Raw genomic sequence first — 15526 nt, 5'->3', positions numbered from 1 at the left:
CCTCCTGCTGAAGGCAGGCTTTCTCTAAAGTCAGTTATAGTGATTGATAATCTACTCTTTTCTTCAATAACTCACTTAGCTGCAAAAGTCACCCAGATAAAAGGACCAAGGTTCTTTTGTAGCCTTCACTCCCTTACCTTACTTTCCAAGACAGCTACATAGACATCAGGTGTCTATTTAAAAACAGTAACAGAGTTTGCAGCACAGCAAATAAGACAATGGAATGGATTTATAGTATTTTCACTGAGCAACGGAACTCTTATTCCTGAGTCCTCACCTCTGATCATATCACAATGCACAACGAAAAATGTTACTGATAGAAATGTGATAATGCAAGTACAGTGTGAGAGCGGGAAGAGGTACAGGGTACAATGAACTACCTAAGTGTATTTCAACTATGAATACTGTTTTAACAGAATGACTTACCAGGTGGGCTTATTCTACCATTACTACTATTCTGTCTTTGAAGATGTTCTTTATAGCATACTGAACACATGCCATTTGTACGAGGGTTTCCATAAAATCCGCAGCCAGTAGAACAAAGCATAGGCACTTGGCTGTGATTAGTTTCTTGAGCCATGTTCCTCTGTTGCACACCTGAAATTTATATAGAATTAGCAAAGAACTCAGACACAAAACTCCCATCATACCTTATCCAATAAAGGAAAATATCCACATATATTACTCCTCAAACCACTCTCTGTAAGTGTCCCACGACCTGGGGCTAAAGATAAAGAGAAAAAATAAAGACCAAAAGGACACACACTGAACTGTTCTCTCCACCCCACTCTGCACAAGCAGGTCTGCACAGGCTCGGGAAGAAAGTACAAAGAACTCCTACAGGAAGGTATCACCAGAAGGTTAAGGAAAAACCCTTACATCTAGTTCAGTTTGGCCTCTTCTAGTAGTAAGAAATATAAATCATGAGTTTTGCTATATGTTACACTCTTTAACTTCTAAGTATTTAAACTTTTGCTGGAAGTTCACATGCTAACATGTACACAGCATATTTATAATGATAAATTGAAAATAACCTAAATGTCTAACATTAGGAGAATGGACTTTTAAAAAAGTGTTATACATATTAATGACAGAAGTTATGCAGTCACTGGAAATATAGAATACTTAAAAACCCAAGTGACCTGGTTAGAATACTTTTGATGGGGGAAAATGCTGATAATGAATGAAAAGGCACAATATGAAATGTACATAAAATATGTTGCTAATTAGGAAAAAAAGGAGTATCTATTAATCATCAAAAAAGTTAGTAAGGAACATGTCCAAGGATGGAAAAGCTAGTGACTCTTTTTCCTGATTTGTACCTTTTCTGTACTTTTTAAAAATTCTCTAAAATGAAGATACCACTTGCCTAATTGGGGGAAAATTTATTTTTTTAAGTATTTAAAAATAAAAACTAAAATTAAAAGCAGGACAGAGGCATTAGTCAGCCAGGGAAATGATGCTGGGACTGAGGAACTGCTTGGGAACCACATTAATAATCAATTACAGCAGATGGAAGAACCTCATGTGTCACTTCTCCCATGAAGCAACTGGTTCCTTGGCATAAATAACACGACAGAAGGTACTAACGGGCTCTCTCTCTTATTAAAAAGCAACTCCCTAAATGAAGGTTTACTCCAAAATGTGTGTATGTGTATTACAGACGAATCTATGTTCAAAGATCATGAAGAGTGAGACTAACCAAAGGAGGAAAATGTTTTGCCACTGAAATTCCCTGGAATTGATAAACACCTACAGGAAACAGCCTGGGTTCACTATTACCAGATTTCTCTTTGCCTAAATTATGCGAAGACTGTTGAGGGGCGGGAAGGATTTAATGCAAATTTCACAATCAAGAGCAGCAATGCCCTTGACTGCAACAAAGCAGCAGGCATTTTTTTTTTTTTTTTTTGCTTTTAAAAAGAAATGTCCTAAAACAGTAAGAATATTTAGACCTTTAGCCTAGGAATACAGTTTGGGATTTTGACAATCATCTTCCTTACTCCATGATGACAAGTCATTTCAGAATCCAGATATCTCCCTCTTCTGTAGCCCTGTAAATAACACGTATCGGAAAAAAATAACAATGATGGTGTAGAAAAGTTCATGGCAAATATTTTTTTTTTTTTTTCTTGCGTATGTTCATGAGGGATACTGACCTATAGCTTTCCTTTTTTTAAATGTTTGTCTGGTTTTGGTATCAGGGTAATTCAAGGTCATGTAGCTCATTAGTAAGTGAAGGAGCTGGGATTCAATCCAGGTAGCCTGGCTCCACCAACGTCCACACTCGAAATCAGTGGTCCTCAAAGTATGGTCCACTGACCCCTATGAAGGTCAAAACTGCTTTCAGAATCACACTAAAAAGTTACTTGCCTTTTTCTCTGTTATGGACATGAGCACTAGTGGTGCAAAAAAAGCAGTGGTGGAAGAATCAGCGGAAGCCTTATCAAGGCAGTGGCACTAAACTGAACTAGTAGTGGTATTCTGCAATGTCATGCTCTCATAGTAAAACTTATTAATTTTATTAAATCTTGGCCGTGAGCACACGTCTTGTTAATATTTGGAGATAAACTGGGAGGCGGGCGTGAAGCACTGCTGCCGCACACAGCAGGATGACTGAGGAAAAGGCACTTGAGCCACTGTTCAAGTTATGAGCTGACTGAGTTACCTTTTTAAAGGGACATGTTTTTTATTTGAAATCATGACTGATAAGCTGATTATGCAGACTGGAGTATACGGCAGACATTTTCTTACAAACGAATCAAGTATACTTGTTACTTCAAACAACTAATAGTATTCATTATCAAAGACAACATTCAAGCATTCAAGTGAAAAAATGCTTAACAAGCATCTCTAATATTTTGAGTTTTCTGATAAGATCAGTGGTGATATTAATAAAATGTGATTAAAAAATACTGTATCAACATTTCAAAGATCTTCATAAGACAGTGAGTGAATCAATATTTTCCAAGTGACCAATGTACGATGGTACAAAATTATTCATGAACAAAAGACCCATTCAAACTAAAGAGAGACCAGTGGATTTCCATATAACAGGACAAAATGTTTTTACATGGTTTCAGATTCCAGGTCACAACCATCCTTTAAGAAACTACCAACTGTCAAGTTTTGGTGTATTATCAAAGAACAACCCCTATTATCTGAAAAGGTTATTAAAATATTCTTTCCTTTTCCAACTACATATTAGCCCAGATTTTCTTTATAACACTGTAACAGATTGAATGCAGAAGCAACTATGAGAATCTTGCTATTAAGCCAGACCTTAAAAAGATTTGCAAAAATGTGTTAACAATGTCACTCTTCTCAGTAAAGAACGTAACGGAGGGGAAAATGATTATTTTTCATAAAATATTTTAAAATGAGTTAGTATTTAAAATTTTTTCTCAGCTTTAATTTGTAATATGATAAATATCACTAGCTATAACCCTCATAAACAAAATTCTTCATGGTATTCGATAATTTTGAGAATGTAAAGGTTCTGAAACCAAAAATTTTGAGAATCCACTAAACTATGCAGTATGCATTCTCAACACAGGCAGAGGTACCAACACTAATTCTTGGAGGAAATGGGGCACAAAACCCCTTACTCTTTATGTATAAAACACACAGATACATACAGCACATAAACAGACATACAGTGTATGTGTGGAGGTAAAATTTATAAAAGTGGGAGTCAATTAGAAAGAAAAGTCTAAAAAGGCCCCTGAGAGAAAAAAGACTGAGGAACCCGGATCTAAGCCGGCAACTGTGCTACGCTGCCCACTGGTGACATCAGAATGATGTCCGAGGAGTCACAGGGATCCCCCGGTGCTGACAGATCTCTCAGCACACAGCTGCAATCACAAACGCCAGAGGAGATAAATACTCTATGTTTGTAAAACTCAAGTAAATAGGCAGAGATAAAAACCACAGCACGACCACAGCTTTTATATCATAACATTTGCTTCAGAACAGTAAGACTGAAGTTCAAAACATGTAACCCCCGCAATTTTCCCAAGCCCAACTGCGTGCACAGCAGCAAATTAACAATGATTTTCATAACTCAAGAGGCACAAAGGATTTCATGGGTTACTTAAAAAAAAAAAAAAAAAGAATCAACCTTTATTTATGCATCTTTAGGCCACAAAATGTAACTTTACATGAAGATTCAGGAAGGCCAAAAACCATGAAAGGGTAGTTTACCTGAATGTCTAATGGCATCGACGGGGCAGCTCTGGTGACACTGAAGTGCTGCCACCCCTTGCCACTACTGCGGGGCACACCAGATGGCAGTCACGTAGGTACCAGGGAGGAAAAGGGCAAGAGAAGAGAAACGAGGAGACAGAACGACTCCTTCACTGCTGCACTGCGGGATTGTAAAGCCACAAATCCAAGGACACAGAAAGCAGGACCACTCTGCCAGTCTTAGAAACACTATCAGCGTGGTACAATCAACAAGTCTAGGAATTAGAGAAGATTCACAAAACGTGAGTTCTGACTTTTCCTAACAATTCATAAGCAAAACCACAACACATTGCTCCCTCAAGCCCCCCAGACAGTACTTAATAGTTATTAAGAGTTTATTATGGGCAAGGAGCAGTTTTTATTGTTTTATTTATATCTCAATTAATCTTCCCAAGAACCCTATGATGTTGGTGCTATTGATATCCCCATTTTGAATATAAAAAAATGAGACTCAAAAAGACTTAGTAACTTGCCCAAGGCCACAAATCTAGTAAGCAGCAAAATCAGAGCCTTTTGATAAATCTAAAAAACAAAAAAAAAACTGACTCTCGAAGTCCATCATATCCCCATGAAACTAAAATTTTGTGAGCATTCATGAATTCTTATTACTTTCATTTAAGGAAGAATTTTAAATTTCATTCATTTACTCAATCTTAAGACAGTATACAGCTTTAATTAACTGTAACCACGCTCCTGAAAAAAATTGTTTTTCATTTATGTCCTTTTACCTAAGAAGTTCTTATCAGCACAAAAAATTCAAGATTAAATATTTTATGACTGCAAAGAAAATATTACCAATTATTAAAATTCTGACAAAAGAACTGTAATGAATGAATGTAACATAGACTCAATTACAACAGCAAATACATGTCAATTGAACTTATTTTCCTTTGCTTTACTTCCTAGAGTTAAGTCACCAAATTCCAATACTTTTCATTTTGAAATGTCTAATGCTCTTTTGTTTCCCATTCCAATCGTGGTCCTCATCACTTCACATCTGGGTTATTTTAACACTTTTTCTTTCTGTTTGACTGCCTTTCATCCCAATGCATTTATCTAAATTCTCCTAAGACACCCTATTCTCCTTACATTACTTCTGCTTTGGTTACAGTAATTGCACCAGAGAGGAGTCTGCACCTAGCATGCACGCTTTACAGAGTTTACCCCGCCCGGCATTGCCCTGGACAGCGGCTGTGAGTAAACAGAACAAGCCTGGAGCCAGGCTGGCAGCAGCCTGAATCCCAGCTTTGCCATTTTAGTACCTGTAAGAGCTTGGACATGTTACGAAACTTCCGCAGTCTCAGCTCCCCTAGAGGGGACTTATATCATCTATCTAACGACATTACATAACGCCAGGCACACAGCAGAAGTTCACTAACTGTTCTTACTCTGCTCTTCCTGAAAGTAGAGGGTCCTTTGCTGCCATCTGTTTGAAACAAATCATGCTCACTCCTTGCCACAAGCTTCTAGCTCACCCTGTTCTTTCTTTAGTCCATTTTTGCACTCTTGTTTATAACAATTCTATTTCAGGAAATCAGCTTAAATCCTCCTTCTTCCGGGTCCACTTTCTGCTCTGTGTTCCCAAAGAAGCTGCCTGAACCACACCTACCGGGGCACTTAATCAATCTTACCATCACTCAGGTGCCTCATGGGCCTGGAACTCTTGCTTCCTCAAGCCCTCTTTATGGCTAATATGAATCCCACAAAGTATTTTGTTGAATAAACATATCTCATTATTGTTGAAAGTATTCATGTTAGGCAAAAAAATGGTTATAGCCTGTTGAAAAGGGGAGAAAAGAGATTGATAAAAAATGTTTTAAGCCAAGCACAGTGGCGTGCACCTGTAGTCCCAGCTACTTGGGAGGCTGAGGCAGGAAGATCGCTTGAGCCCAGGAGTTCCAGACCAGCCTGGGCAACATAGTAAGACCTTGTCTCTTAGGAAAAAAAAAAAGTTTCACACTGCAGTATTCATAATTTATATATTAAAACAGTTATTCAGCAAAAACAACCAGTAGTTTTTTCATTTCATTGTTTTTCTCCCTCTTCCTGAAAGAAATAGGGAGAAAATATAATTTATAGTGATGAGTTAGTCTAGAGAAGTTGTGAACTAGAAAACTTGAGTTAAATCTGATCCACAGCCATGTCTGACTGGCCAGCACCTAACAATTTTTTAAAAAATTAGTTGTTAGCATTTAAAAATTAGGGAATATCTTATGAAAATTCCAGATTTCCAGCTTCTCTTGAAAAACAGGAAGGCCTGACAAGATCGGACTCGTGTTTTCAAAATTAAAACCCATCGGTTAAGGGCCTCGTACTCTCCAATTCGAGACCACCTTCACTTTTAGTTACCCGACCAATCTTAGGTTTTTTAATCCTTAGGTTAACGTCTATGATCTTGTCAATTTGGGATTGTCACTATTAATTTCAAGAAGAAAAAGAAACATAACATGTTGAGTTAAATAAGAACTACGTTAAACTTTGAACTCCTACCACAGCACAAAGTGGCAAGACAAGCCCCTCCTGCCCCCTGCCTTCTTTTAATCAGCGGGAAACTACTCACTCAGAATTAGCTAATTCTCTTTGCAATTGTATCAGATGGAGATCTCAGAAGAGACCAAAGTAGAATTTATGGTACCATCCCAGTATAACTTTAACTTTTATAATAATAATTGATCAAAACACGAATCTGGCTTAGGTCCTTGACATTCCTGGTGGCACACAGTAAGTCCCCAGAGTTCTGAGAATTTGGCTCCCCATCTGTCGTATGGGGTGGAGGAGGAGCAGGAGCCTTTGCAGAAATGACAAAAAAATCCAAGGAAGTTCATAAAGCAAATAGATCAGAAAATATGACTTGCTACAAAACACGTGGGAAGAATGCTACTCACTGTGATAAAAGAATGGGGACTTGGGACCAGGGCTCCCACTGTACTGAGGGTGCTTGTGGCTCTGTGTGTGGCAGTCCCCACTTCCCCACCTCAGGCTGTCTTCCCTGCTGCTGCCCGGGTTGAAGGACAAAAGGTGCTAGTCCGGCTAACATGAGGACAACATCTGGGGATACTACGTATTCCCTCCCAACAAATAATTAATTCATCATTTCCAACATACTAGGCTGACTACATAAATACAAGAAAACCCAAAGTTAATTCCAGCAAATACAAACTTCATTTTTCCAGTTATTTCTGTGGGGAAAGTTTCCATTGACTGGTATGATAAACTCGATTGAAAGAGGCCACTGAAGACAGATTTTATTAGTAGAGTAACTCTGACCGGCCTTCCTAGCTTAGGTGGTTCTCATTAACTGCACTCTGCACAACAGTCTTTAAAACAGGGGTTGGCAAAGTTTTCTGGAAATGGCTAGACAGTAAATATTTTAGGGTTTGCAGGCCATACAGTCTCTGTTACAACTACTCAAAACTCTACTGTTGCCATGCAAACGCAGCCACAGACAATATGCAAACAAAAAAGCATGGCTATGTTCCAAGAAAATTATAGCAATGGCCACTAAAATTTGAATTTCACAGAATCTTCATGTTACTAAATGTTATTCTTTTGATTTTTCCCCTCAACAAATATAAACACCATTCTTAGCTCATGGGTTGTACAAAAATAGGTGATGAGCCAAAAGCTTAACAACCCTAAATTGAATATGCAATGATAGATGATGGGGGCGGGGCAGAGAGACAGGACCGGAGCACAGGTACTATTAACTGCAGGACTCTCTGATCCAAAGCTGAATATCAATTTTAAGCATTATTTACTCTTGGTAGGCCTTAGGCGTCTCTTGGTTAAGTACTCTTGGTCACCGCACCCGTGGGTTCTGCATCTGCAGATTCAAGCAGCGTCAGATGGGAAGTACGGTACTCCCAGGACGTGAAACCTGCGACACGGAAGACTGACTTCTCCCATCTGAAGGTTCCACAAGGGCATGACTTGAGCGTCCACAGATTTTGGTATCCTCGGGGGAGGAGGGGCATCCCGCAACCGGTCTCCCATGGATACCGCGGGATGACTGTGTATGTTCATCGACCACAGAGGGGAAAGGACTACAAAAGGCAGTATCTCACCCAAATCTGTATCTCCAAGCACGGTTCACACGGAGAGTTACAGCTATGACACGACGTGATGAATGACAGACATGCTCTCAGCACAAACCCACCTCAATTTAGCACACCAAGGCTAAAACAATCTGTGGTGTCTTAGTAATTATGAAATCATTCAGTAATTGAACCTGAAGGGTATCTGTGTTAGTGAAACTGACAGTTTTTGTCTGCCTGGTATGTCTTCCTTCCTTGTCCTTGTAGGTTACAGAACCTCTCCTTCTTGCAGGAAGACCATTCCATTTCATTTGCTCTGGGCAGGCCTGATTCGACCCTTCCCAGGGCCGACCTGGCTCAGAGGGAAACACGTGAGCCAGGCCTGGGCATGTGACTCAAGCTGAGCCAGTCAGTGCTCCCTGCGTTTCACGGGTACTACTGGGAAAAGGGCAGACTTTTCTGTGGGATCACCAGTCGTCAGACAACACGATGCCAGCCTGGTGCTGCTGGTGGCCATCTCTGCCCAAACGCAGAAGCAGCCTCCCTAAGCAAAGCACAAGGCGGGGCGGGTGCAGAAAGCCACACCTGGAAAGGGACGAAGTCCTGCATCCACCTTGCTGAGGTCAGCTTCACTCCTTAAGATTCCTCAGTTATATGAGACAAAATTCTGGTTTTACTTTAGTTTGATTTGGGTTGCTGTCACCTGCAATTCAAAGTCCTTAGAAATATCAGAAGCAATTACTAAATGCTGCTTTACTAAAACTCTCAAACCTAACTGAATAACCAATGCAAATCAAAATGAAGACACTCCATTAGTTCAATCCAAAGATGTCCTATAGTAAAGAAACCTACAAAAGTAGCTACCAACAATTCCCACTTATTTTTCTTTTTAACATATAAAAAGTACACAAGTCCTATGTAAGTTTTAAATTTTGACAAACTGAACACAACTGTGTAACTAGTACCCAGATCAAAAAGCAGAACATACTCCAAAGGCTTCTTCATGCCTTTTCCAGTTACTACCCACTCCTGCACAAGAATTACAACTACACTGACTTCTAACACCCAAGATTAGTAGCTTTTCCTGTTCTTGAACTTTTATAAATGTAATTATACAGTGTACACGCATTTTGTGTCTAGCTTCTCTCAAACTATTTGTGAGAATCAACCATGCTGTTGTATGTAATTGTAGTTCATTCTTATTGCTATGTGGTGTATCCTACTGTATTAACAACCAACCCACTACCCCTTCTAGTGTTGATGGGGATTTCAGAACTTTCTAGTCTAGGACTAGTACAAATATTACAGTTATAAACGTTATTTTATGTGTCTTCTGACTGACACACACACCTAGGCATGGAAATGCTAGGTCCTGGGGTATACTTATCTTTAGCAGATACTGCCGAACAGTTTCCCAATATATTATAGTTACACAAATTTACACTCCGCTGGGAATGTACGAGCATTCTGGTTTTCCTCCGCTCACCAACACTAGTACCGTCTGTTCTCCTGGTGGTCCCAAAGACACACCCATGTCCTAATCCCTAGAACCTAGAATACGACCCTTTATGGCAAATGATATGATTCAATTAAGGATCTTGGGAGGAGGCTCTTATCCTGGATCATGCAGATGGGCCCTAGATGCAATCACATGTATCCTTATAAAAAAGAGGCAAAGGGATTTTGAGATAAACACACACCACCACCTTGATTTTGGACTTCTCGACTCCAGAATCATGAGAGAATAAATTTCTTTGTTTTTAAGTCACCTAGTTTATATTAATTTGTTACAGTAGCTCTAAGAAATTAACATATCTGCCTTTCTATTTTAAATATTCTTGTGGGTATGGAGTGATATCTCATTACAGTCTTACAATTTTCACTGTCATTAAGACTACTGCTGCTGAGCACATCTGCATATGCTTACTAGCCATTTGGGGGTCCTCTTCTGGTAAGTGCCTGTTTAAGTTTTCTGTGCGTTTTTTCTGTTGGATTGTTTGCCTTTGCTTATTATGTCTTCCACTTTGTGGCTTGTCTTTTCCACTTTTAATTGTGTCATAGACCAAAATTCATCTTAATTTAAATTTTGTTAATAATTTTCCTTTATAGTTAGTGCCATTTGCATGTTATTTAATAGCTCTTTTCTACTCCAAGGTCATAGAGATGTGCTATATTTTATTTCTAAACTTTATTATTTTACCTTTCACATTTAGATCTGTAATCCATCTGGAGTTGATTTTTTGGTATGGAATCAGGCAGAGATTAAGATGCACGTTTTTCTGCATGTATTTATTTGCGCGTGCGCGCACACACACACACACACACACACGCACACCCCTAATTAACCCAAAACCGTGCACTGAGAAGATCCTGCTTTTGCTAGGACACTGCAGTCTCGCCTTTGCCCATACATCGGGCGCCGTGCGCGCCTGGGTCTCAATCCTGTTCTACTGGTCTGTCTACCCTGTTTTAAATTACTACAGTTTTTTGATATCTTACACCAGCTTTGGTTCAGATATCTGGTACCTGTTTTGTTCTTCCTCATGATTTTGTTGGCTATTTTTGGCTCTTTATATTTCCATATGTTTTAGATACAGTTTGTCAATTTCTACTTAAAAAAAATAGGATTTTGATTGGAACTGTGTCACATCTCCAGATGTGCATACACTGTAGATTCCCCTCAATTTATTTAAGTCTTTAGGTTTCCAATGATCTTTTACAGTGTTCAGTGAAGAGGTCTTCCCTATCTCTTTTTAGGTATTCCTAGGAATTTGTTTAAAATCTATAAATAGTATCTTATTTTAAAATCTCATTTTCTATTTGTTTGTTGCCAGCCTTCAGAGTGGCCCCCAACCTCCCGGAGCCTGCTGTATTCAGGCCATGTGCAGTCCCCCCACGCAGCAGTGTTGGTCTGGGAGACTATAGAGCACAATGGAAGTGACGGTTTGTCACTCCCAGGCCTAGGTCAGACGAGCCACTGTGGCTTCTGCTTTGCTTTCTCTCTCGGTACTTACTCTGGGAAAGCTGGCTGCCACGTCGTAAAGGAATGTATGAAGAGTAGCCGAGGTCTCTGGCCAACGGAGATACGAGAGACCTTGGAAGCTGACCTTCTACCTCTGGTCAAATCTGTGGACGACTGTGGCCCTGGCTGACATCTGGACCGCAACCTCAGGGAAGACCCTGAGCCAAAACCATACAGCTAAGCCACTCCTATATTCCCAAAAGAAACTGTGAGATAATGTTTGTTGGTTTAAGCCACTAAATTCTGGTGACTCCTTACACAGCAATTGACAACTAGTAGTTACTACTATATATGTCTCCCTGCTTCTGTTCTGGCCCTTTTGTAGTCTATTTTCAACACAGCAGCCAGTGATCCTGTTAAAATTTAAACCAGGCATGTTGCCTGCTTACTCAAAATCCTCTAATGGTTTCCTGACTCACGAAGAGTAAAAGCCAAGCTCCTTACCATGACTTGAAGGCTCTTCAGCATCTGGTCCCCGTTACTTGACTTACTCTTCCACTCCGACCCGTCCTACATGCTGCCTGTTGTGTCAGGTACGTTCCTGTCTCGATGCCCTGGTACCTGCTCTTCCTTCTACTCTCCACAAATCCTTACGACTAGGCTCCCCCACCTCCTGCAGGTCCTTACTCGAATGTCACCTTTTCAGGGAAGCCTTCTCTTACTGCCCTGTTTAAAATTGCCCACAGCATCCTTTACAACCCTTTCTAGTTTCATATTTCTTTAATGCCATTATCCTATCTTAATTTACTATTAAATTGTACTTATTTTGTCTGCCTTTCCTTTACTAAAATGTTGCCTCCATAACGGCGGGGATTTTGTCCATTTTGTGCACAGATGACAGGCATGCAGTATTTGCTCAGTGCACGCACGGAGCGGCCATCGTACCATCACTCCACCACTGGCAGCCCAGTATTCATCCGAAGGCAAGAAACCAGAAAGGCTCCTTTTAAAGAAAGTGAATTTGCTGTTCAAGAAGAGACCCAGGTCTGGCAGCAGGGTCCACTACATACGGCTGTACCGTTTGTGCACTAAACAAACACCTGGCCTCATGTTCCAAGCCTTTGGGCATCTTTTTCAATTCAGTCCACTCAGAAATAGGTTCATTTGGCCGGGCGCGGTGGCTCACGCCTGTAATCCTAGCACTCTGGGAGGCCGAGGCGGGTGGATCGCTCAAGGTCAGGAGTTCGAGACCAGCCTGAGCAAGAGCGAGGCCCCGTCTCTACTAAAAATAGAAAGAAATTATATGGACAACTAAAAATATATATATAGAAAAATTAGCCGGGCATAGTGGCGCATGCCTGTAGTCCCAGCTACTCGGGAGGCTGAGGCAGGAGGATCGCTTGAGCCCAGGAGTTTGAGGTTGCTGTGAGCTAGGCTGACGCCATGTCACTCACTCTAGCCCGGGCAACAGAGTGAGACTCTGTCTCAAAAAAAAAAAAAAAAAAAAGAAATAGGTTCATTTAGCAACTTGCCCAATTTAGCATACCAAATAGTAATTTTATGAGTAAAATTAAATTGCAGTCAATTTCATATTCTCAAACTGACCTAGGTTCCATATTGCATACCTTAAAGAACCAGCACGGTTTTTACCAGCACAAGGCCACCCAATATCCTTTTTTTGCAAAAAGAGGGGAAATCCATTTGAATTTTCCCATTGGCTTCCACATTCATGGACATTCATTTACTTTTCTTCTCAAGGTTCATAAAAGGCCTCCTTGCCACACAGAAAATAACCGCTTGTTCGGAGCCCTCCGAGTACGCCACACTCCCACCTGACGGGATCCCACTTTTTTGATTAAAAGTGTGAGGGAATTGTTTCTAAAATCCTCCTCTCAAAAGTTTATGAAATGATGTATCAATTATTCTGGATGCGTGCCAACAGAAATTTACTAAGTGCTTATGCTCAGTATTTATAATTGTGGGAGAGGATAAAAGTACGTGGTTTATCAGGGCAGAGAGTTCTGCGTGCCTGGAATATAGGATGGTGGGAAACGATCTTAAAAACAGAGTGAGGACACATCAGGGAAGCTATCAATGCTAAGAAGTCTGAATTTAAACCCACAGGCAATGGGAAATCCCATTATTCTAGAATGAAACAGTAAACAAACGCTATTCATTAAATACTTTACTACCATTTTCATATACCTTACATTGTTCTGAACAGAATTCAAGGTGACTTTAGAAATCCATGCTGTACAATAATATCAAAAGCAAGCAGAAATAGTCAATCCAAGGTAAAATGGTAGAAAAAATAAGAATTCAGAAATACCGTCAATAAATAAAATCCATGCCCATTAGGGCCTCTTTGCTAATTAGAAGCCATTCATTTAACTCTATTCTTCCTAGCAGCCTGACTCTACAGACCATGGACTGAAACATGTGACATGGCCTTACAAAGCCCAGAAACGTCATCTTACTCATCTGCACAATGCAACATAAAAGAAGCTAAACTACTTTCACAAATCTAGGTAAAACTCTGTCACAGGAGTGGGTACAGGAACAACGAGAAGCCCATGCTACTCTGGTAAGGGAAAGGGTAGGAAGAGAGAGAGGGGAAAGAGTAGAAGAGCTTGATGTACGGTGTTCACACACTCCTACGTGTACTTGATATCCCAGTGAAGTTAATTAGCTTCTTAGCACTTTCCTCTACCCTCTTGATAGAAGAGTAATATAGAACACACAGAATCATCTCAGAGAGATAAAAGGAAATTTGGGACCAATTTACTATCACACAATTTTCCCTAAAATCCTCTATAGTTATAAAAGCTTCTCCCTTTCCCACTGTGTGTCCTTTCTGCCTGAACTCATTTTAAAAACCAAAGCTTCATTAGTATGTTCCAAAGACTTCTTTCACCTTCAATTTTCTTTATTTCTGACACTAATTAAAAAAGAGAGAGGAGAGAAGAGTGTTGAAGTACTGTACACAAAATAGCAGCACCAAATTAAACTTGGCTTTACAGCCAAATGACTGTAACTGGAGAGTTAATCTCATGTGACAGACCTTAAAATTTCACTAAAGTGAGGCTTGTCATCATTAAACAAGGAGATTTTAATATTTCCTCTCCAGAGCTACGGAATGGTTAGGAACTAGGCAACCTCTGGAGACTCACCCAGTACTAAAAGTCCACTGACCAATACGGAAAGGAAGAAAATGGGGCACTCTGAAACCTTTGAGTTTTTCACCAGTTTTCAATGCAGCTGCATCTCTCGCTCCTTCATTTCTGCCACACACCCTTTGACTACTTCCATAAAAATATCCACATTCAATGTGTACTCTTCACGTTTCAAATGTCTTCTCACTTACTGATTCTAAAGACAGGCTACTTTGATTTTCCTCCAGCCAACACATTTGTGGTATGAAAGAGAAAGTAATTTCAACTTAGTGCAAATACACCATTCCAAACAAGTCTCCTTCTACTCCATGCCTCACTACACAGTTAACAAAATCTTATAAATCTTTACATGCTCATCATTTTGCTCAATACAACGTTTTATATTTTATTTTTTTATTTTTATTTTTTTTTTGAGACAGAGTCTCACTCTGTTGCCCAGGCTAGAGTGAGAGCCGTGGCGTCAGCCTAGCTCACAGCAACCTCAAACTCCTGAGCTCAAGCGATCCTCCTGTCTCAGCCTCCCGAGTAGCTGGGACTACAGGCATGCGCCACCATGCCCGGCTAATTTTTTCTATATATATTTTTAGCTGTCCATATGATTTCTTTCTATTTTTAGTAGAGGTGGGGTCTCGCTCTTGCTCAGGCTGGTCTCGAACTCCTGAGCTCAAACGATCCGCCCACCTCGGCCTCCCAGAGTGCTAGGATTACAGGCGTGAGCCACCGCGCCCGGCCTCCGTTTTATATTTTAGTTACCCCATCTGTACAAACCATGCATTCTTCTAAAGCAGGAGAAAAAAAACATCCAATTAAGAGTCTCACTCCTACATCCATGAAGGAAAAAAGGGAGGAAGCAGAAAAAAAGACACTCCCCCCAAAATGGATTCTTAAGGTGGTAATTTGTAGTAAGAGAAAAAGAATTTTTTAAATAGGGATTTACATTATCAAAGCACTTTAAAAAATAAAATTGGTCTTTGTGGTCTAGCGGATAGGAAAAAAATAAATAAAATTGGCAAGTTTAAAAGACTTCTGACTGCATTAGGAAACAAGAATTTCTTTACTCTGAAGTGCATATGCTCTCTGATTAAAGCTATTTTTTAAAATATTAACTTTAA

At 39.9% G+C, this 15526-nt stretch overlaps 1 protein-coding gene across 7 annotated transcripts in view; it reads right to left on the bottom strand.

Annotated features, from left to right (window-relative positions):
* The window catches only part of ZFAND6 (zinc finger AN1-type containing 6), a 68419-nt gene that overhangs the window by 16813 nt on the left and 36080 nt on the right, over positions 1–15526 (bottom strand). For 6 of the 7 annotated variants that reach the window (XM_069466534.1, XM_069466538.1, XM_069466537.1 and 3 more), the window contains one exon: positions 427–597. In XM_069466534.1, the coding sequence (XP_069322635.1) occupies positions 427–580 (154 nt within the window). In that variant the 5' untranslated portion in view covers positions 581–597. Of the gene's footprint in view, positions 1–426; positions 598–1133; positions 1143–4728; positions 4764–15526 lie in introns of those variants that run through there. The other variant, XM_069466536.1, reaches the window with a different exon arrangement.

Source organism: Eulemur rufifrons, chromosome 3, assembly GCF_041146395.1.
Source record: "Eulemur rufifrons isolate Redbay chromosome 3, OSU_ERuf_1, whole genome shotgun sequence".
Classification (NCBI taxonomy): Eukaryota; Metazoa; Chordata; class Mammalia; order Primates; family Lemuridae; genus Eulemur; species Eulemur rufifrons.
Note: the sequence above shows the minus strand (reverse complement) of the source record. Positions and strands in the feature narration are given on the sequence as shown.